This window comes from Erinaceus europaeus, chromosome 5 (assembly GCF_950295315.1).
Source record: "Erinaceus europaeus chromosome 5, mEriEur2.1, whole genome shotgun sequence".
NCBI classification, from domain to species: Eukaryota; Metazoa; Chordata; class Mammalia; order Eulipotyphla; family Erinaceidae; genus Erinaceus; species Erinaceus europaeus.
Window position 1 is genome coordinate 91,667,325 of NC_080166.1, and position 24,353 is coordinate 91,691,677.

General features: G+C 38.1%; 1 protein-coding gene across 7 annotated transcripts in view; it reads right to left on the minus strand.

Moving 5' to 3' along the window:
• The window catches only part of TBC1D4 (TBC1 domain family member 4), a 234,128-nt gene that overhangs the window by 13,075 nt on the left and 196,700 nt on the right, over positions 1–24,353 (minus strand). For 6 of the 7 annotated variants that reach the window (XM_060191523.1, XM_060191524.1, XM_007531954.3 and 3 more), the window contains 5 exons: positions 20,210–20,370; positions 17,220–17,429; positions 12,005–12,163; positions 8,960–9,118; positions 7,515–7,759 (listed from right to left, as the gene is read on the minus strand). In XM_060191523.1, the coding sequence (XP_060047506.1) occupies positions 7,515–7,759; positions 8,960–9,118; positions 12,005–12,163; positions 17,220–17,429; positions 20,210–20,370 (934 nt within the window). Of the gene's footprint in view, positions 1–7,514; positions 7,760–8,959; positions 9,119–12,004; positions 12,164–17,219; positions 17,430–17,751; positions 17,850–20,209; positions 20,371–24,353 lie in introns of those variants that run through there. The other variant, XM_060191527.1, reaches the window with a different exon arrangement.

Sequence of the window (24,353 nt, forward strand, 5' to 3'; positions counted from 1 at the left end):
TAGGGCCTCTCACTAGTGCAATTTCACCATTCCCAGGTTAACCTCTTAATTCACACAAAGAGATACCACAGTCCTAGAGCTTTCCCCAGTGCCATCGTACTCCCATATAGTTCAGGGGATGTAGCATGACATATGCCCTATAGTGAGCTATTCCTCCAATCTTAAGGTAACGTTTAAACTCTTAATCTGTAATAGCTCAATATAAAGGAGGAATAAATAATAATCAGAAAGTAAATGTGTGCCTTTATTAAAGTTTTTATCCACAGGATTACAGACCGAATGTTTGGTTCTTGATCAATTATATTTGTTTGACTCTTTCGTGTTAAGTGCAAATATCTTATAAATTCTAACAGCTCCCTTCATAAGAAGAAATCATCAAACTCTTACCTTTAAATAGCAACCTCTATAAAAACACATTACAATATCCAACTATATAGTGAGTTCAACATCCATAGCTTCTATAACACAAAAGTGAATAATCTTCAGAAAAAAAAAAATTTGAAAAAAAATCAAAATGTACTATATGTCAGTACAGAAAAAGTTATTATCTATATGACATATCTTTGGAAAATAAAGTTCCACACAAAATGTAAAAGGAAAGAAATAAAGAACTACAAGTTATAGCAATGAAATAATAAGTCCAAAACATATAGGATTGAAAAAACAAGATTATCATTTCAGTAAATTATATTGCTAGAGGCCAGGTGGTGGATCACCTGTTTGAAAGCACATGCCACCACATGCAAGGACCCTGGCTTAAGCTCCCAGTCCCACCTGCAGGGGGGACACTTCATAAGCAGTGAACCAAGTCTGCAGGTGTCTTTCTCACTCTCTATCTTCTCCTTTCCCTCTCAATTTCTCTCTGTCCTGTCAAATAAAAGGAAGAAAGAAAGAACGAAAGAAAAAAAGAAAGAAAGAAAAGTGGTCACTGAGAGCAATGGATTTGTGCAGGTACCAAGACTCAGAGGTGACCCTAAAGGCAAAAAAAAAAAAAAAATCACATATTTATTTTAGATTCAGTTATACATACTGGATTTTATCAATAGAAGAATTATCAACTTGATAGCACAAAAATCAAAGAACTTGGGCCAGAGTATATAGCATGATGGTTTTGTAAAGACACTTTCATGCCTGAGACTCCGAGGTCCTAGGTTCAGTCCCCACACTGCCATAAGCCAGAGTTGATCAGTGCTCTGGTAAAAGGGGGTGTGGGGGGGAGAAAAGACAAATATCAAAGGATTCTTGCAGAATAAATAGGAGGTGGGTTATCAAAAGCATTCTATTCTTGTTCAGTTGTAACAGCGGCAGCAACAAAGTGATACTTTACTATTAATTTTTTAAGGGGCCTTACTTTTCTCCTCCATTTAAACTAGGGATAAAGAACTTTTTTTTCCCAGTAAGATATACATCTATTTTGAAAAAAAAACAAACACACACACACACAACTATTCAGGCTTCCTTCAAAGGAAGCTTCAATGATAAAATGTCATTTGATAAGAATATGCAATCCTTCATTTCATTCTACCTTATAGGGAAAAGTCATAAAATGGAAGAGTAGAACAGGAGAAACAGAGATGCAGAGAGAGAGATAAGGAGGGTGAGGCAGAAAAAACTGGAAAACAAAAACTAACAAAAAAACCAGAGACCAAAGCCTTCAGATCAAAAGGAATGTTGACTGTACACTTAACACAGAAAAGAACAGGCAAGAACATGATTTTAGCCCCTTATTCTGTAGCTATGGAAGTGACGCTGAGAGCATATAGGTCCCACACTTATCAACAGCAAAGCAAGGAATCAGAAATTCTACCATGTGATTTCAAGTCACTGCTGCTCTTTTATTTTTCTTTCTTTTCTTTTCTTTTTATTTATTTTTTATTCCCTTTTGTTGCCCTTGTTGTTTTATTGTTGTAGTTATTATCGATGTCATTGTTGTTGGATAGGACAGAGAGAAATGGAGAGAGGAGGGGAAGACAGAGAGGGGGAGAGAAAGACAGACACCTGCAGACCTGCTTCACCTCCTGTGAAGCGACTCCCCTGCAGGTGGGGAACTGGGGGCTTGAACCGGGATCCTTATGCCGGTCCTTGCGCTTGGCGCCACCTGCGCTTAACCCGCTGCGCTACTGCCGACTCCCATCTCTTTCTTTTCTTTTTTCTTTGACTCCAGGGTTGTCGCTGGACTCAGTGCTAGCAGTATGAATCCACTGCTTCTGTGGCTACTTTTTTTTTTCTTTTGATTTTTTGGCTAGGACAGAGAGAAATTGAGAGAGATGGGGAAGATAGGGGGAGAGAGAGAGAGAGAGAGAGAGAGAGAGAGAGAGACCTGTAGACCTGCTTTACAGCTTGTGAAGTGACCCCCATGCAAGGTGGAGAGACAGGGCTCAAACTGAACTGGGATCCTTCCGCGGGTCTTTGCACTTCTTACTATGTGCACTTAAACTGGTGCACCATGACCCGGCCCCCTGCTGTTCCTATTCTTAAAAATCAGACTGTATCAAAAACAAAACAACTCACTGGGGGGCTGGGTAGTGATACTCTGTGGAATACACATTTTACCATGCTTGAGGATTTGGTTTCAAGTTCCATGGTTCCCACCTGCAGTGCAGAAGCTTCACAAATGGTGGAATGCTGTTTCAAGAGTCACTCTTTGTCTATCTCTTTCCTCTCTCCCTCTTTCCCTTCTCCTTCCCTCCTTCTCTCTGTTTTTATAAGAAAAATAAAGACTAAAGTTCACCAGAAGCAGTGGTATCCTCATATAGGCACTGAGCCCCAGCAGTAACTCTGGTGGCAAAACCAACCAACCAACCAACCAACCAACCAACCAAATAAACAAGTAGCACCTCGCTAACTCCCTGCTCTAGAAAGTGAAACAGTATGAATTTCATTTTATGGAGCAAAAATATCTATCATCATTCCGTATCTTATTGCTGCCTCCAAAGGTTTTTCAATATTGTGATTTTAGTAATTATTGGCTTTTTTTTCTTGGTAATTGCAGGTCATATTAAATGAAGGTACAAATCCAATTCACATGAATTTTTTTAATCAAATTGATGAGGAATTTGATGCTGGAAATAAACTAAGTTGTAACAGGTGCAGGTGCGGCTTAGACAGGAAGTGAAGACTGAGCCTTAGAAGTGAATAAAAATGGGCGTCAACTACCACATGGGGTCAGTCATCTTTGCCCAAATGGCCTATGTGTTTCTCTGGTGTGTGCCTTTTCATTTTCCTGAATAAAAGTTTAAAATATTAATGAGGGGGGAGCAAACCTATAAAGAAAACTTAGAATTGGGGGGAGGAAGCCTTAGCAATAGAGTAAAAATTACTAATTTGAGTCTTATAAATTAAAAAAAAAGAAGAAAACATGGGACCAATACTCAAATAGAATATTACTCAGCAGTTAAAAACGACTATGGGGGGAGTGTGGCAGTAGCTTACTTAGTTAAGTGAATACAGTAAGAAGCAAACGCAAGGACCAACACAAGGATGCTGGTTCGAGTGACCCCGCTCTCCACCTGCAGGGGGGTCGTTTCACAAGTGGTGAGGCAGGTCTGCAGATGTTCCTCTATCTCCTCCACCCCCTCAATTTCTCTCTGTTCTATCCAGTAACAAGTGAAAAATGGCCGCCAGGAGCATAGTGCAGGCATCGAGCCCCAGCGATAACCCTAGAGGCAAACAAAACAAAACCAATGACTATAATGTGTTCTTTGGGACTAAATTGATGGCACTGGCAGTGATTATGCTTAGTGAAGTAAGAAAATAAAGGACGGGAGCTGGGCAGTGACGCAGTGGGTTAAGGGCACATGACGTAAAGCTCAAGGACCAGCATCAGGATTCTGGTTCAAATCCCCTCTTGATTTCTCTCTGTCCTATCCAATAACAACAACAACGATGATAAAAACAAGGGCAATAAAAGGGAATAAATAAATAAATAAAGTTTAAAAAAAAAAGAAAGGGAGTTGGGCGGTAGCGCAGCGGGTTAAGCGCACGTGGCACAAGGCACAAGGACCGGCATAAAGATCCCAGTTCAAACCCCCAGCTCTCCACCTGCAGGGGAGTCGCTTCACAAGCGGTGAAGCAGGTCTGCAGGTGTCTATCTTTCTCTCCCCCTCTCTGTCTTCCCCTCCTCTCTCCATTTCTCTCTATCCTATCCAACAACGACGACATCAATAACAACAAGAATAACTACAACAATAAAACAATAAGGGCAACAAAAGGAAATAAATAAATAAATAAATAAATATTTAAAAAAATAAAGGACAGCTATGGGCAGGGGTAGATAGCATAATGCCTATGCAAAAAGACTCTCATGCCTGAGGCTCCAAAGTCCCAGGTTCAATCCCCTGCACCACCATAAGCCAGAGCTGGGCAGTGCTCTGGTGTTTCTCTTTCTCTCTACATCTCTTTAAAAATAAAATAAAAATAAAGTATTTTTTAAAAAAATGACAACTATGGATGATTTCACCCATGTGTGGAATATAGAGAGAACTGAAACATATGAACTTGAAAAATATATATATATGCATATATATGTAGTGTCAATGCACATCTATGACCTTGGGAGAACTATGGTGGTTATTATTGGAAGGGTGGGGGGGCACAGAACTTTGGTGGTGGGAGTGGTGTGGAATTATGCCCTTGTTACTTTATAATCTTATAAATTACTATAAAGTCAGTAATAAAAATAGACATTAAGAAAAAAATTCTAACGGTAGCTATCAGATTGCTATTTCTGGATATCAGAACTATTCGATTCCTAATGGGTTCCAGTGGTGTGATTCAATATTAAATACAGAGAAACTGTTTGGAAATTTAAGTAAAAAGTAAAATCTTCCATACTCAGTATCTGACTTGTAGGATATTTAACATACTTATAAATATTCCTCAAGTAAAAATCAAGCTGCTATATTTAATTATCCTAGAGGACAATCTTCATATGACCTCACACCTGAAAAACCAACATTAAGTTGAAACCCTGTCTCTCTAGCAAGAATCATATCATGAAGAATAAAGAAGATGACAACACTTTCCCGTCATCCACTTATAAAATACCTTTTACCATAATACTCACAAGGTGAAAACAGGGTCCTTTCTTTGCCTGTAAATTGGTAGCTGCACATTAATGCAAACACTAATTATTGGGAGCCAATGGAAATGAGTATATTTTAAAAGCATCCCTGTAGGTGGGGAGTCAGGGGCTGGAACCGAGGTCTTTATGCAGGTCCTTGCACTTGGTACTATGTGTACATCACTGCCTTGCCTCCAAAGTGATCCTTATTTTTTCATTTAAAAAAAAAAAAACAGTGTGTTAAGTGACTAGATGGTAATAAACCTGGTTGAGCACACATGTTACCAGGAACAAGGACCCAGACTCAAGCCCCAGGCCCCCACCTGTGGGAGAGGTGGAAGATTCATGATTGGTGAGGTAGGGCTGCAAGTATCTTTATTTCTCCTTCTCTATTTCAAAAAGATGTTACTTTTTAGCTAGAGCATAATATTATTACTGATTATCCAGCCCCCCTCATTTCACTGGAAAGAAAGCTGACATTCCTCTCTTTAAAGCCTTCCTTTACATTTTACAACCGAAAACATAAATTCCAAGGCTTTGGTTGTTTTAAGATGTTAAAATAGTTTAGATAAAATTTAAACTATTAGTAAAAGTAAAATTTAAACAAAAGGAGAAAAAAGTTAAACAAGGAGTCTGAAAAAATATATTAAAGACAGCAGTGGTAGTGACTACCATACTTAACATAATTAAAGATTGTTAAAAATGCTTATTCAGATCATACTATGAAAACTAGCCTAAAACAGTCCCACTGACTTTCTTTTTTAATTATTAAATATTTATTTATTCCCTTTTGTTGCCCTTATTGTTTTATTGTTGTGGTTATTATTATTGTTGTTGTCATTGTTGGATAGGACAGAGAGAATTGGAGAAAGGAGGGGAAGACAGAGATGGGGGAGAGAAAGATAGACACCTGCCGACCTGCTTCACCACCTGTGAAGCAACTCCCCTTGCAGGTGGGGAGCCAGGGCTCAAACCGGGATCCTTACTCCGGTCCTTGCGCTTTACACCACCTGTGCTTAATCACTGAGCTACAGCCTGACTCCCCCCACTGACTTTCTTTTTCTTTTTTGTCTCCAGTGTTATTACTGTTCAGTGCCTGCACTATGAATCCACTGCTCCTGGAGGCCATTTTTTTCCTATTATAGTTGCCCTTGTTATTATTGTTATTGTTGTCACTGCTGTTGTTGTTGTTGAATAGGACAGAGAGAGATCAGGACAGAGAGGGGGAGAGAAAGACAGACACCTGCAGACCTGCTTCACTGCTTGTGAAACCACCCCCCTCCAGGTGGAGAGCCTGGGGCTCAAACTGGAATCCTAACACTGGTCCTTGTGCTTGGTGCTACGTGCGCTTAACCCACTGCGGTATCTCACCCAGCCCTGTCCCACTGACTTTCAACACTTTTTCTGCTGTAAGAATCTGACATTAAGATAAAGGAAGAGAGACATGGTGGGTTTTTTAATTATTATTTTGCTTTTTAATCACTGAATAAAGGCAGAGAAATTGAGAGGGAAAGGGACAGAGAGACACCTGAAGCCCTGCTTCACCACTCATGAAGCTTTCCCCTGCAGGTGAGGACGAAGGGCTTGAACATGTGTCCTTGCAGACTGTAATGTGTGCACTTAACCAGGTGACCTGTCATGATGTGTTTAAGATGAGTCATAGTACTATATTTATGCCATCTCTACATTCAAAGTAAAAAAATATATTTTCAGATTATGTTTAAATTTATTATTTATTTTGGATAGAAATAGATAGAAATTGAGAGGAAAGGGGAGACAGAGGGAAAGACACCTGCAGCACCATTTCACCACTTGTGAGGCTTACCCCACACACTGCAGATGGGGACTGGAGGCTTGAACCCAGATCCTATAATGTGTATCCTCTACCAGATGTGCCAACACTCAGCTACTGGGATTTTTTTTAATTAATTAATTAATTAATTTAAGAAAAAAGACATTAACAAAATCATACGATGGGGTTTTTTAAGACAGAGACAGAGATGCAGAGAGAAAGTGAAAGAGGGCATAGCACCAAAGCTTCTTCCAATGTAATGGGAGCTGGGCTCAACTCTGGGCTGAGCACAAGGCAGGGCAGCACAGTATCGAAGTGAGTTATTCCTCTGGCCCTATTTTCAGATTTTAAGCCAAAGATCTGAGTTACAACTGATAAGTTAAAGAAAAGTGAGTAAAGATGACTTTATACTTTTTTCATGTAAAGTCACAAACTCGGGGGGATAAAGACAAGTACTAATCACTTTTCTAGAAATGCTTATTCATTCAGAAACTTATGAAAAAGCTATTCTACATACATAGAGATTTAGAATAACACAGAAGCTTTAATTCACGTTCTAAGATAAGAAATGAACATTTCCTGAAATCCACTGTAAGTTAGGTAAGGGTCCCCTCTACAATTTTGGGTAAAAGTTGTCAGCATGCCACATGGAGAACTCACCTGTAGTGACATCATGTCTGGTCTGTACTGTTTGCGGAAGCCTAGGTCATACATGAGGAATTTCAGCATTTCGAAGGCTTGCTCTTCACTCATGTGCAGAAGCAGGACTCCCGCCACAAAGCTGATCCCCTGACAGTAACCCACTTCTTTGTCCAGCAAGGAGTAGGCTTTTAAGAGGTTAAAGAGTGACAGCTGCCCTGCCCCAAGCTGTGCTGAAAAGTAAGGATGAGTGGGAAATGTCCTTCCTACAGAGGAAAAGAAGATATGTTTGAGAAATAACTAATACTTTGGAGTGAAGCTGCAATTCAGTAATTTCCAGGCATAAGCAAGCACTGTGTGGTAAACCAGGGAGACTGGACTGGCATGCCTATGCATCCTCTCTCTCAGTCTGTCAGACCGTCTCCATATATATAATATTGGATCAACACCGCATGCTAACCAGTATTGCTTTCTAAAGGAAAAAACATAAATCAAGGGCATATCCAGGAGAGATCCCAGAACAGAACGTGAAATTTACTCTGATTATAAACCAAAAGGATCAGGGGTCAGAACTAGGTTTTGGCAGTGCTTTTAAAATATGCTTTATACGTAGTATAAAGTAAACCCCAAATACAAGGTAATTCTACCATTTCCAATATAGGCTTAAATATCACATATTTATGAGATATATAAACTTAGAGATGTACATGAAACAGTCAAATGTCAGTGTACAATATTAACCTAAAATTTGAACATTATAAAAATATGTTAATTTAGAGAAAAACTGGAAACAATATAGGTCATTGACTCATGCCAACTTTGCTTTCCATAGTTTTTATTTTTAAAAATTTTTTTTCAAATTCAAAATTTACAAGGACAGTTTTATGACACTGCTACAAAACTCATGGCCAGATCACTAGTATCACTTCTTTTAACACTAAAATTGCTATTTTTTTTCTCTAATCCTATATGAAAGAATAACCACATAACCACTGACTAAATTACTTTTAAGATTATTATGTCCAAAGATTTGCTTTCAGCACTGTGTCCTAGGATACTAAGTAGATCTTTGCTAAAAATCTTGGTAGCCCTTTGAAGCTATACTCAACTACTTCAAAGCCACAATGGACCGAGATAATAAGTGTCTGCTTGTAACAAAAATCAGTTATTTAGAAAACAGAAACTGAACTGATTAGTGTGGCCTTCATAATGATTCAAATACAAGATGGATAGCTTTTCAAAGGACACGTTTTGGGACAAAAGTTTTATTTAATAATCAGGTACTGATGGCATCTTCAATCAGCATCAAGCCAATTTGCCCTCAAAAAAAGGGAAAAAGTCAGAAGCCCTATCGAGACCAAAAGATCAATCAACATCACAAAACAAAAATGGCAAAAAATTCAACAGAAGGGCCTACTGCTAACTTTGTTAAATAATAATAATAACAACAGTAATAATAATAATACCTAAATCCACAAGAATAGCATGCTGCTGAGCAGTGAGCTGCTTTAAAAGTTCTTTATAGGATATATCAGGGGGTTGTTGCTTATTAGGCAGTCTGTGCCTTAGACGGTATTGTAAAGCCAGGAACTGCCAAATTTCTCCTCGCCGACTTTTAGGAACACCTGCAACCAAAGGGATAAAATAGCTGGAATGAAGCTACGAAGTCACTGCTGATTAATTATGTAATGACTGAGATTAGGCAGCCATACTGTCCTTATGCCATCCTGTGTTCACAAGTTTTATTCTGTATGGCTTGCAAAAAAAAAGAAAAGAAAAAAAAGTCTTGAAATAATAATATAACAACATAGGCCAATATTGACTGAGAACCGAGTCTGTTTAAAGAAGGTAAAAAGTTACAGGTTAATGTACAGAAAACAATACAGTGAGACTGGGAATTACTATTACCACCACTTTTACTGATAATAAAGTTGCAGCATAAAGAACATAAATAATTTGCCCAAGTTCATACAAATATTAAGTGATAATCTGGAGTTTGAGCTTTATTTTGAACTTTCAGTGGTAAATGATGTAGCATATAAACATGTTGATTTTCAACAATGCATGCTCAAAATATGTAAGATGGCATTATGTATGCAACATTATAATGCAGTGTTATTTCAGTAAAAATAAAGAATTGAAACTATGAAAGTCTGGTTCCAGAAGCCAAATACTGAAATCTTAAAATGCATTACTGCTTATTTTCTTCTTTTGTGTTTTGAAGCTTTCATATTATAACTTCTGTTGGATTGTCAAACCTTGTGACATCTTTTTCTGTCTTTATTTTTAAATATCTTTTATTATCTTTATTTTATTTAATGGATAGAAACAGGCAGAAATCGAGAGGGAAGGGGTGATAGAGAGGGAGAGACAGAGAGACACCTGCTTCACCACTTGCAAAGCATTCCCCCTGCAGGTGGGGACTGGGGGCTTGAACTTAGGTCCTTGTGCACTGTAACATGTGCACTCAACCAGGTGTGCCACCACCCGGCCTCTTTCTCTCTCTCTCTTTTTTAAAATCTTTATTTATTTATTGGATGGATGGAGACAGCCAGAAATTGAAAGGGAATGGGTGATAGATATGGAGAAATAGAGACACCTGCAGCCCTGCTTCACTACTTGCAAAGCTTTCCCCCTGCAGGTGGGGACTGGGAGCCTGGACCTGGGTCCCTGCGCACTGTAACATGTGGATTCAACCAGGTGTGCCACCACCCAGCCCCTTTTTCTATGTTTTTCAAAGAACAATGCACCATGATTTTTCTGACAAATTAATAAATAATTGCCACTAACAGATAACTATACAAAAGAGAATTAAATAGTATTCTTACAAGGTCAGAAAAGAATGTAATGGCAAGTGAATACAATATTAAGAAGTAAGTGGGGAGGTACAGAATATAATTCAGCATGTGAGACTATCTCTAGAATTTATAATGATCATAACAATATTTTCATTATGCTTGAAATCCAGAGTGTATGTATTGGATGCAATTCAAAATATGCAAAACTATGTGCTTTTTTTCTACTTCTATATATGCCAAGGGAAATGAAGTAAGCACTGAGAGGGAAAGAAATTAATTCTGCACAGTGTACTTATTTATTTTATTATTTTCGGGCCAAATAGACTTAATCCAGATGAACTTCCCAAGCTGCTGCTGGTTAAAGAAAGGCCCAATGGCATGAATATTCTTGGGCTGTAATGTCACAGTTAAGATAATTTGAAAGTATTATTGTCTTAAAGGTATAACCTAGGTCACTGACAAGGCCTTCCACAAGATAGGTAGATAGGCCTTCAATAAGATATGTAGGGGCCAGGCTGTGGCACACCTCGTTAAACGCATATAGTACTGTACACAAGCATCCAGGTTCAAGCCCCTGGACGGGGGAAAAGTTCACAAGTGGTGAAGCAGAGCTGCAGATGTCTCTGTCTCTTTATCTCTCAATTTATCTCTATCTCATCCAATAATAAATAAAATATTTTTTAAATATTTAAATAATATTTTATTTATTTAATAATATTTTATTTATTATTTATTTAAATATTTTATTTATTTATTCCCTTTTGTTGCCCTTGTTATTTTATTGTTGTAGTTGCTATTGTTATTGATGTCATTGTTGTTGGATAAGACAGAGAGAAATCGAGAGAGGAGGGGAAGACAGAGAGGGGGAGAGAAAGAAAGACACCTGCAGAACTGCTTCACCGATTCTGAAGTGACTCCCCTGCAGGTGGGGAGCTGGGGGCTCGAACCGGGATCCTTACGCAGGTCCTTGCGCTTTGCGCCACCTGCACTTAAGCCACTGCGCTACCGCCCAACTCCCATAAATAAAATATTTTTAAAAAGAATTAACTGTGTGACATCTTCACATATTATCAAAAATTTCTAAAACAAGAACTATTATGAGGTTACTTTTGGGTATGTTGGAATTTTTATTTTATATCCAGTTTATGTATTCTGGACATTTAATATATTTAAACCTGGATAACAGAAGCCACACCTAAAATATGAGCATGCCATGCTAGTTTTCATTTTAAGTTTAACATGTTTGAATGTCAGTCATGAGCAGCAATGTAACATAATGACTAAATAAAAGCAATTCTTCCAAAATGGAAGAATTAATGGAGGGAAAGAAAAGAGAGTGATTAACTGGTTAATAAGAATGTAAACATGTGGATGTGAGGGCCATCTGGCTGTGACATATGTCACCCCATTGATCTCCAGGGTTGATTCAGCTGATGTGGCTGGCTAGGTGGGTGTCCCCTTCCTCCCTCACCGCTCCATGTGTGTCCCACCTGGAAGCTGCGCTTAAAGAGGCTGGGCTAGAAGCTGTGCTAGAAACAGCTGGTTGAAATAGCCAGGAAAATAGGTAGAAAAGATATTTATCTCTCAGAAGCAAGATCTCTACCATCACTCACTAACTGCTGGCAGAAACTAATTCATTCCCTTACAGAAAACACACAAAGACAAAATTATATCTGAGCTGCACTAATCAAAAGGTTTGTTAAAAGAGAATACCTTCTTTAAGACATGTATGGATATCTTCCATATCACATCTAATTTTAGCTCTGCAGTTTAGTAATTTCTTGTCCCAGGTTATCAAGACCTCCTTCTGACATACACCAACTTCTTCATAGTCCAATTTAACCTTTCTAGATTGGAGTTCATCTCTGCTTGCTAAAAAAAAAAAAAAAGACACAGAGAGAAAGACACACATTTCAGTCAGACCAAGTGTGTTTTCAAAACAATATTTTAAATACCTTCTTATATTAGGAAAGCCATACCAAATGACTTTCACATATCAGGCACTAATACTTTCTCAAAAAGAAAACAAAAACATACCTGAGAATACTTACGAAGTTACTAAGCATTGAGATATCGTGATAAGAATGTATCAGGAATAACTTTCTAAAAAGCATTTAACTCTACATCTTAGAAATGATAAATATGCTCAGCATAAAAAAACCAAACTATGTTGCACTAACACGAAGGTCTCTGGGGTAGGAGAGGAGGAAGAGGGCTAGGCAGAGAATGGCTTTTGGGATGCTGGGGCATAACAATGGAAAAGGATTTTGGTTGGGAGTGAGAATGTTTTGCTGGCACCTATCATGGTGAGATGAAAATTTGTACCCATGTGTACTATAAACATTCAACCCCTAAACAAAACAAATAAACAATGAGGGCCAGCAAAATAACTCACCTAGATTTATGCCTGATTTATGATGCATGCCACTCAGGTTTCAGACCAGCCTCTACCACATTGAAAGAAGCCTTTATACTGTGGTATCTTGTCCTCACTCTCTGTCTCTCTCACTGAAAATACTCTAGAACAGTGAAGATCAGGCAAAATGAAAAAAAAAAAAAAAAAGAAAAGAAAAGCTATAAAAATGAAAATTTTTTAACAGATTTAATAAGGACCATCAGTAAACAACTTGCATTTTAAAAAACAGTAAGGTAAGGTACTAATATCTGGGGCTGGTGAGATGGTTCAATAGTAGAGTTCAGGGACGGGGTGTAGTAGCACACAGGGTTAAGAGCACAGAGTACAAAGTGCAAGGACCTGACCAAGAATCCCGGTTGGAGCCCTTGGCTCCCCATCTGCAGGGAGGTCGCTTTACAAGCAGTGAAACAAGGTCTGCAAGTGTCTATCTTTCTCTCTCCCTACTTCCCCCTCTCCTCTCAATTTCTCTCTGTCCTATCAAAGAAAAAAAAAAAAAAGGCCTACAGGAGCAATGGATTCGTAATGCAGGCACCAGCCCCCGCAATAACTCTGGAGACAAAAAAAAAAAAAATAGTAGCGCTTATGTCTTACATAAGTGAGGTCCTAGGTTTAGTTCCCAAACTGCTAGCATCATATAAAACTGAGCAGTATTCTGTTCTCATGCACTCTCTCTCACATGCACTCAAACTGTTAAATTTTTTAGTATTTCCTAAAAAAATTAACATATGAGAAAACAATGTCTTATACTAAGTTCTATTCAAGAAATATTTAATTATGATAATCTGATATATATTTTTATAACTATTTCCAGAGTTGTCAATGCTGCCTTTCATGACATTAGATTATGTGTTCTATGTTTGTTTACTTTGCCTCCAGGGTTATTGCTGGGGCTCAGTGTCTGCACTATGAATCCACTGCTCCTGCCAACCATTTTTGTTGTTGTTGTATTTGTACTTGTTGAATAGGACAGAGAGAAATTGAGAGAGGAAAGGAAGATAAAGAGGAAGAGAGAAAGATAACCTGCAGATCTGCTTCACCGCTTGTGAAGCTATTCCTTGGCAGGTGGGGAGCCAGAGGCTCGAACTGGGATCCCTGAGCCAGTCCTTGTGCTTCATAATAAGTGCACTTAAGCCGGTGCACCACTGCCTGGACCTCATACTACTTATTTTTGATACTCTTAAAGGTGAAAATTCATTTGGGCAAGAAGTTCCAGGTTTGGTCCTCAAACCCAAGAATCAAAGCTAACTGATGGATGCTTGTTTAAAGAGAGAGAGAGAGAAATAGAGAAAGAGACAGAGACACAGAAAGACCTACAGAAAGATTTCATTTACTGAATGTAAAACTTCTATTTTTAAATACAGAAGAATTTTCTTTGAACTGTAGAAAAATATAATCTAAGAGCTCATTAATAGAAATGTCAATCACAGGATTATTCTGACTTGGTTTTTATCATGAATAATTGATTCCAAAAGGGAAGAAGTAAGAAAAACAAGTACATATATTTGTTTTCTTTAGAGCTGAGAGGACAGAATTCTCTCAGGGAAATCATACATGCCCCCGGCGCTTAACCACCTTACCTTCTGCAACACAAATCATTGTAATGCACCCAAAGTCCTCGACAGCACAAAAACAATAGCAGAGCAAGTATTACTCTTTATCTGGTGTGCCTGAAACCATTTCGAAAGAATTAAAAAGACCTTCAAGTGCTACTTAAGAAGAATAAAAATCCCTACTTAGGTAAGTCCAAATAAGATAAAACAGCAGTACAAAATTATCCCTCATAACACCACTAGATGGCTGTCTAACACAGTTTAGTTTTGTTTTCTAACATGAGCTTTATATTTGGTTGTAAGAGTCAAATATTTTATAAAGGAATGGATTCAATAAAGTTAAAAGGAAACACAAGTCTACACTTTATATTTTGCCACTAGGGTTATCACTGGGGCTCAGTGCCTACATAGATTAATAATTCCCCAGGCCACTTTTTTCTGTTTTCTCTCAGTTTGATAGAGGGCAAAAGAAAGGAAGGAAAACAAAGTGATAGAGAGCAAGAGAGAGATCTGCAGTGCTGTTCTACTGCTTGTGAAGCTCTCCTTGAAGGTGGTGAGCAGAGACTTAAACCAGGGCCAGCCAGGATCGTTGGCCTAATAATGCATGAATTTACCAGCAGACCCCAAGATATTTCCTCAGGTTTTTTTCCTCTAGAAAAATTATTCATTTAAAATCTTAAGTGCTTCCTTACTCTATATGTCTATCACAAGCTCTGAGGATAAAATGCTGAGTAAAAGCAGTTAAAACTTTTGCTTAACTGGCTAACTAGCAAGAGTAAAGAAAATTTATTTTTAAATTACTCTTTTGGATAAAACTTTAGTTGGTAAAACCGTTTTCTGGAGGGTCGTGCGGTAGCGCTGCGGGTTAAGTGCACATGGCGCAAAGCACAAGAACCAGCGCAAGGATCCCGGTTCGAGCCCCTGGCTCCCCACCTGCAGGGGAATCGCTTCACAAGTGGTGAAACAGGTCTGCAGGTGTCTATCTTTTCTCCCCCTCTCTGTCTTCCCCTACTCTCTCCATTTCTCTGTCCTATCCAACAATGAACGACATCAACAACAACAATAATAACCACAACAAGGGCAACAAAAGGGGGGAAAATGGCCTACAGGAGCAGTGGATTCACGGTGCAGGCACTGAGCACCAGCAATACCCTGGAGGCAAAACAAAACAAAACCTATTTCCTGAGGAGCCAGGCAGTGGCATACTCTATTAAGCACATATATTTACCATGCTCATGGACCCAGGTTCAAGCCCCTGCTCTCCCTGCACGGGGGACATTTCTCAAGCAGTGAAGCACATCTGCCCTATCCAATAAAATGAAAAGAAAGAAATAAAAAAGGAAAAATGGCTGTCAGAGCTGTAGATTCATAGAGCCAGCATTAGCTCCCCCCCCCCCCAATAACCCTGATGGCAAAGGAGATGGAAGGATGGAAGGAAGGAGGAAGGAAGGAAGAAGAAAAAGAAAATACAATTAAAAAACCATTTTCTGTCTTTGCTACATCAGTGCAAAAATGAAATAAATATGGAACTGATAAAGGTTTCTGACCATATGTTTTAAATGCTGCTCCTTTCTTCTGGTGATGTATATAGCATAGTGATCTCAGGATAAATATCTAGTCCTGTGTATTAAAACACTTCATTGCCTTGCATTAACATGGCTGAAAAAGTATTGTGGCATTTTGGGAAAAGGCAGAGTCATAAATAAAATGGAGTTTTAGTTTTGTTCTGCCACTTCATCACTCTCTGACCTTAGGTTAACTCCTCAGTCTCCTCAGGACAGGTACTAACTAAGCTTCAGAATGAAGAGCTGAGTTAATTACCTCTAAGGTTATTCCCAGTTCAAGTGGTTCTAAAACTATCCCTTGATACTTGTAGATACTCTCAATTATTAATGAAATATAATTTCATATTTAATGCTTTAAATGAATGATAGCCATCATTTTTCAACCTCCTTTTGTTACAGCTAGTTGCTTAAAGATTATATCTAATTTCTTTCAATATCTAATTACAAGCTAAAGTAGGCATGCAATTTATTACACAAAACTTTTTCAACTATGTCAATATAATTGTGCTTTTAATTAAAATATTTTATTTATTTGTATTAATGAGAGAGAAATGCAGAGAGAGTGTGAGAAACCAGAATACTGTTCAGCTCTGGCTCACGGTAGTGCTGGGGACCAAACCTGGGATTTCAGAAGCTCAAGCATGAAAATCTTTTGCATAACCATTGTACAGTATCCACTGCCCTAATTTTAAAGGATAGAAAATTTATTTGTTTGGGATATTGAGAATCTCAGTGCATTTTATATTTTTCTAAGAAGACAGCAATAAAATTGTGTCCTTGTGAACTAAATGTGTAATGATCAATTTATAAGTTGAATTGAATAGGTATTGTATAAGAAATCTTCAAATGAACTACCTGTACTAAAAAATATTTTTGAAGACAACACAATAAAAGCAAATTAGAGAACAACTTAAATTGTACATTTTCCAACAACCTTGAAAGTCAAAAGATCCACTAAAGCTAAAGTACTCATTTTGTAAATTTGAAAAACAAGACCCTTTGAAGTAAAGGGAGTTGGTCAATATAATGACATTGGTACATTTTCTGATTTAGTACTGAATGCACATCTTCCTGAATTTTGGTCAGCCATCTCTACAGTTATAAATTCTTTCAAAGTCTATAAAGTAGATTCTAAAATATTTGGTACCTGTAAATTTAATAAAGCACAATAAAGAATAGCAAAATAGTTATTACACCTATTAAACAAAGATGCAAATATCTTACTTAATCTTACCTTTCCGGTGTCATAACCACCTCACAAAATAGTAATGAACAGTTATAATCAATAGATAATCTAATAAGAGTATATACAGTCTGCGAATGAGAGTGAGAGAGAGAGGGTCCTTTTAATCTCCGAGTACAGCCTCATATAGTTTAGTCTTGTTTGAATGGCTAACCTTCAAGTTTCTGGTTTTCTTTTTCCATCCGAAGTAACAAGATTTGTTGGTGTATAGCTTTTCTCCACAAACACCTCAGTTCTTCTGATTTTTTATCTCCTTCAACTTTTTCGGGGTCATCTTCACCAGATGTGAATATAACCAGTGGTTCCTCCTCCATGGTTGGAGCAAGAGGGGACAGTGGCAGCAGCTCATTCCTGTCCAGGCCATCTGCAGAGAAGAAAACCGTGAGAGGCATTCCTTAACAGTAGCCCAGACTACACAAGTTTCCTCTCAAACTGACACTCCCTCATTCTATAGTCCACCTTTAAAGCTTTTTTTCACAAAGACACTTTCCCAGTAACTGTTGCTTTCTGAAACTAAAGATATAAATGAATTCACTGGACTAAATTCCCCTGCCAGATTTCTCTGTCACAGTGAAACCAAAGCTTGTGTAATTTCACCACTTCTTCTTTCCACACAGAAGGCCTATAAGCTAGGTGCTACACAATGAACTGGCCTTTCCCCAGAGTCGGACACTTCTGCAATTTACCTGTGGCTATTCTCTGTGCAAAACAAAAGATTACGTGAGTGGAGATCTGTGATCTCCTTCTACCATCATTATCAGTCCAGTAGCATAGCAGCACTGGGCATGTCTTGGCTAAATCCCTCTGCTCGCTCCTGCAACATTCTATTACTCAATTCCTGGAGCTTACTCTATCCCTCCATTCCAGTTCATCTTCTGTACTATTGCCAATTATTTTCCTACTAACAAACTTCATTCTAAACCATTTCAATGGTTGCTTGTATCCCAAAGAACAACGTCCAAACTACTGGGAACAGCATGGCGACAGCGTGATAATTCCCAGACCCTGGCCTCCACCTCCCATCCTCTGTTCCTTCATGCTGAATGCTTCACGATTCTCTGACCGAAAAGATTTTCTCACATGATCCTTGAGCTTTGTTATTCTCTCTTTCTGAAACATATTTCTCCAGAAATGAATTTAGATAAGGACCTAACTCTTGGAACAGTTTCTCTGATTAATTAGATTCATTTTATATTTAGTAGTTGTTTTTTGTTTTTTTTTTTTTGTCCTATACCCTTAGCTTTTTTTATTTAATTTCTTTGGAAATAGAATTTTTCAAATCACTCTATTTTTCTTACTAGTTTTTTGAATTGAAGACAATATATTTGTATCTTGGCTTTCTTGATTTTAGAATTGTTCTTCACTACTATTGAATTTTGATATGCAGGGCTTTAATCACTATTTTTTTTCTAATTTCTGGAAGTACAGTTCTCAGTTTCTTAACAAACATAATTTTTGTCATGTAATAACTGATTTTCTTCTTTCTTTCGTGCTCTTTGATCAATGAAAATAATAGTTATGACTATCTGGAATTCATTAATAAAAGTTACTGAAGCCAAGTACAATTATTAATTGTATTACTGTTCTATGTGTGTTAAAAATGAGTTATTGTTTTAATTATTTTTTAATTTTTACTATCTTTATTTATTTGACAGAGACAGCCAGAAATGGAGAGGAAAGGGAATATAGAGAGGGAGAGAGACAGAGAGACATCTGCATCACTGCTTCACTACTCATTAAGATTTCCTCCTATAGGTAGGAACCAGGGGCTTGACACAGGTCCTTGCACACTATAACATGTATACCACCACCCAGCCTCCAAAATAAGGTCTTTTTTTAGAGAGTAGGTGTTTCTGTATAAACATTAACTCAGACTTGTTTAGTGATCTCTCAAATACTATTTATATTTAGTTTCTCAGTATTGGTTGTGCAGAGAATATATTAAAATCCCCCAGAAAATATTTTTGTTTTTTAAAATACATTTTTTATTTTTAATTTATTATTTTTATTAATTTATTATTTATTGGATAGAAACAGATAGAAATCTAGAGGGAAGGAGGAGAGAGAGAGAGAGAGACAGAGAGACAGATACCTGCAACACTGCTTAATTGCTTAAAAGCTTTCCCCCTGCAGGTGGAGTCCAGGGGCTTGAACTCGGATCTTTGCACAGTGTAACATGAGTGCTGAACCTGGTGTGCTACCATCCGGTGCCCACTATGATTAATTTCTTCCTCAAATTCTATTATGTTGTTTTCTAGTTCTTCAAACTATTTAATTATGTGTGTTCCCATCACTGCTTATTGTTTATTGTTACATTTACTTTGTGCTTTTGGGTGCTTTGCTTTAATTTCTAATAAGTCTAGCATCCAGAGGGAGCTTCCCATGTTCATTTTTGGATAATTGCCTAATGCATCAGACTTTCTTTCTTTCTTTCTTTCTTTTTTTGCCTCCAGGATTATCACTGGAGCTCGGTGCCTGCACTATGAGTCCACTGCTCCTAGAGGCCAATTTTTCCCATTTTGTTGCCTTTGTTATAGTTGTTATTGTTATCATAGCTGTTATTGTTGTTGGATAGGACAGAGAGAAATGGAGAGAGGAGGGGAAGGCAGAAAGGAGGAGAGAAAGATAGACACCTGCAGACCTGCTTCACCGCTTGTGAAGTGACCTCCTGCAGGTGGGGAGCTGGGGGCCTGAACTGGGACCCTTATGCTGGCCCTTTTCGCTTTGCGACATGTGTGCTTAACCACTGCACTATTGCCCAACTCCCTAGAATTCATTTCTTTACTGTTCAACATTTTCAATACCTATCATTTCATGTATAATATTTGCAAAAGTGTTGTTTTTCTAGTAGTAAAAACAAACAAACAAAATGACTTTTCTTCTAACACCATTACAACTTCCTACACATTATGGACTTGATCCCAAAATAGATCTTGGCAAATCACTCACTCACTTGGTCATTCATTCAACAACCATTTACTAAAGGTCTTACGAGTTCAGATGACATCTGAGAAGTTAACCACTACATTAGAAATGTGTAGATAAGCTCATTCTCCACTTAAATCTCCTTATACAGAAGACATTTCACATACCCTAATTTATGATACTAGTAAGGAGTAATTCTTTAGAGAATACCACACAGACCCTGCCGCTGCATTGCTGAGGGAGATTTGTTCAAGGGAGAAGCAACCCTGAGGAAAATGCGCTGCCGCCAGGAGATTCGGCAAGGAGTGACAGGAGTTCCTCCAATGTTTAGGGAATCATTGCTGCAAGTAGATGAAGTCCTTTTTCTCCCCTCTCCATCACTGTGAAAAGCAAATAAAGGTGTGAGTTGTAAGGAGAACAGCACAAGATGCTTCTTCACAGTGAAATGGTAGCACAAGCCATTCATGCGTGCCACCCTGGGCAAGCACAAGCCACAGGCAACTTGGGAGAGATGCATTACAAGACACTCAGGCCACCCATGTCACCAACTCCTGAGAGCAATGCAGTGTAAGCCACAGCCTACTCATGAGAAGCTCACCTGTTTCTACTCTTTCCACATAGCCAAACATTCCAAGTTCTAATTTGAAAACTAGAATAACTTGTACCAGGGAGGAATGATTGTTTAAGTAATGCCCTCATGCTTTGCTAAAAATAATAATAATTAAAGTGAAACTCATAGCATATTCTAAAGAATGTAAACATTCCTAAAGAATGTAAACATTCCTTAAAATGTTCATAAGTAGCTCTTCCTATAGTTCTTATAAATAGGGCATCAGACAAGATGAGTCAGACATGCAGAAATGTAATATTTGTACTCCTGAATCTTACAGTATTATAAACCAATGAAACTCAATAAAATCATCTTTTTTTTAAGAGGATAGGCCAATGCAGATAGCTTCTAATTGTCTTTGACTGTTAAGATCGGTTTCACAAATGTCAGTTGCCAATAGTTGAATCATGGTAGAAAATAAGCTGAATCAAGAAAGAGCAGCCAAACTTCAAACTATATTGATAAAAGCAGTTGAGGCTCAATAATGTTGGATAAGTTAATATAAATATTTCTTTATAGTAGGATTTCTTAGAAGCTATCAGTTGATATGCACTGTAACTCTTCAAAAGAGAAACAGAATTCCCAAATTATTTCTTCAAACTATGTGACCCCAGAATCACCGTCTCTGGGGTGAGGTATGTGATCTTTTTCTGTGGTGATGCTTTAAAAAACAAGCATGTGGAAATTCCACTCTAAGAATTTCAATTCCCAGGAAAGACCACACTAAGTTATGTTGTGCCTATCTGTAATAAAAGGTCTTATGACTTCAGACATACTTCCCAAATGTTATGTTAGCAGCTGGGATGCCGTACAGTAATTACTGCTACTAGTGGTGGCAATGTTTTACTTTTTTTTTTTTTCAAGTCTCAAAGTCTCTGGGCTTTCCTGAAAGAAAAATGAATATACCAATGTTTTTAGGAGGCAATAACCAACTAGTGAGGGCACAGTACCTTTGATGGAGTCAGAAGTGTCAATACTTAGATGAGAAGTGAAACTGAGCTAGCAAAGCCACAAACCTGCTCAGATATGCGGAGGAACTCAGCAGATCTGAGACAAGCAAGAGTCAGGAAATCAATTCAACACCTGCTTGTCATACTCTTGTTGGATTTTTGGGTTTTTTATATTTATTTATTCCCTTTTTGTTGCCCTTGTTGTTTTTTTACTGTTGTAGTTATTACTGTTAATGATATCGTCATTGTTGGATAGGACAGAGAGAAATGAGAAATGGAGAGAGGAGGGGAAGACAGAGAGGGGGAGAGAAAGATAGACACTTGCAGACCTGCTTCACCGCCTGTGAAGTGACTTCCCTGTAGGTGGGGAGCCTGGGGCTCAAACCAGGATCCTTATGCCGGTCCATGCGCTTTGCACCACCTGCGCTTAACCCACTGCGCTACCACCCGATTCCCCCTCTTATTGGTTTTATAAACTCATCCTTACAGTCAGCAACTCATTATTGCTAACCCAAATCCATCTTCCTGAAAACATTACTTGTTGATTAGCTTCATTAAGGTTAAGAAAAGGAATGGATACCATTGAGTTACTACACATACAAGTCTCCGGATATATTATATTTCAGAAAGTAGCTGCTACTTACATATCATTATATTAATGTCAAGTCCCTTTTTTAAAAATTATATTATATTAATGAGAGAGAAATGCAGAGATAGAAACCAGGGCACTGCTCAGCTCTAGTTTATGGTGGTATGGGGGACTTAACCTAGCACTTTGGAGCCTCAAAAATTAAAGTATTTTAACATAACCATTATATTATCTTCCAAAGCCATCAAATCCCTTTATTAAATATCTTAAAGTGATAATAACCCTAATGTGTCCAAATCATTGGCAATAATGTATATGTTCAAATTTACTTCCATGTTAAAAATTATTAATTCATTCATCTTCCTTTTAGAGATCATAGCTTTTTGTTTGTTTTGTTTTGAATTACACCTGGGTTATTGCTGGGGTTTGGTGTCTACATGACAAATCCACCACTCCCAGTAGTCTTTCATACCCCCTCTCCCCTTTTTTTCCTTTTTGATAGTGAAAGAAAAATGGAGAAGAAAGGGGGCTAGAGAAGGAGAGACAGAAAGATGCTTGTGAATCACCCTTCCACAAGTAGGAACTGGGGGGCAGTTGAATCTGGGTCACAGTGCATAGTGATGTGTGTGCTCCACAGGTGCACCGCTGCCTAGCCCCTAAAGACCATGTTTCAAATGTTCTATACGCTACAGTTAAAAAAAAAAGGTGGGGGGGCAGGCTTTAGCACACCTGATTAAGCACACACATTACAGTGCACAAGGACCTGGGTTCAAGCCCCTTGGTCCCTATCTGCAGAGGGAAAGCTTCATGAGTGGTGAAGCAGGACTGCAGGTGTCTCTGTCTTTTTCCCTCCCTATCTCTCTGTCGCCTCTCAATTTCTCCCTGATTCTATCAAACAATAAAAAAATAAAATAAAATAAAATGATAGTGTGCTGCTTAAAAAAAAAACAATGCATACAGACACTGCTAAAGCATCCTGTATGTTCATTTATGTAACACTATCTCATTGCCACATATTGGCTAAGTGCCATCTCATGGGTGTATTTCTTGTTCCTAGTGTAGTACTTGGTAAATAATAGAAAGCACTCAACAAATATTCAGTGAATAAATTAATATTGTAAAGCCATAGGAAACATTAACTCAGACAGCTTTCTGGTAAAAGACTTTAAGAACCCTGTTTCCCAAAAGTACAGAGTGATGTGCTGGGAGCCTTGTTAGGCACCAACAAACATGATACTATAAGCAAACAATGTAAAACATGTTATTTGGGGCAGTAGCGCAGTGGGTTAAGCGCACATGGCGTGATGCGCAAGGACCAGTGTAAGGCACCGGGTTCAAGCCCCCGGCTCCCTACCTGGAGGGGAGTCGCTTCACAGGCAGTGAAGCAGGTCTGCAGGTGTCTATCTTTCTCTCCCCCCTCTGTCTTCCCCTCCTCTCTCCATTTCTCTCTGTCCTATCCAACAACGACTACATCAACAACAACAGCAATAATAACTACAACAACAATAAAAAAACAACAAGGGCGACAAAAGGGAAAAATAGATAAATAAATAAATAAATAAATAAATAAATGTTTATTTGGGAGTCAGGCTGTAGCGCAGCGGGTTAAGTGCAAGTGGTGCAAAGTGCAAGGATTGGCATAAGGTTCCTGGTTTAAGCTCCTGGCTCCCAACCTGCAGGGGAGTCACTTCACAAGCAGTGAAGCAGGTCTGAAGGTGTCTATCTTTCTCTCCCCTTCTTTATCTTCCCCTCCACTCTCCACTTCTCTCTGTCCTATCCAACAATGACGACATTAGTAACAACAACAATAATAACTACAACAATAAAAAAACAAGGGCCACAAAAAAAATAAATAAATATTTAAAAATGTTTATTTTCTTTTTCCTGAGTAAGTGCTGGCCCTTTCTCATAGGATGGCATCTAATTTATAATATAAACCTGGAAAGCTGAGTGAAACACTTATGTAAGACAAGCAACATCTATCAATATTTCACACAGAATAAGTGCTCAATAAACATTAATTTCTCTTTTGACTCTTCAATCTTTGCCTTTTCCACTCTAGTGATTAAAACTAGAGTAAACCAAGCCAAAGAACTCTTATATTTTTAATGATGTAATTAAAATAACTTATTGAAATGACTTTACAATTCACTGTCACATGTCAAATATTTTGACTAAACTAAAATTAAAGTAGAAAGAATTCCTTAGCATCCT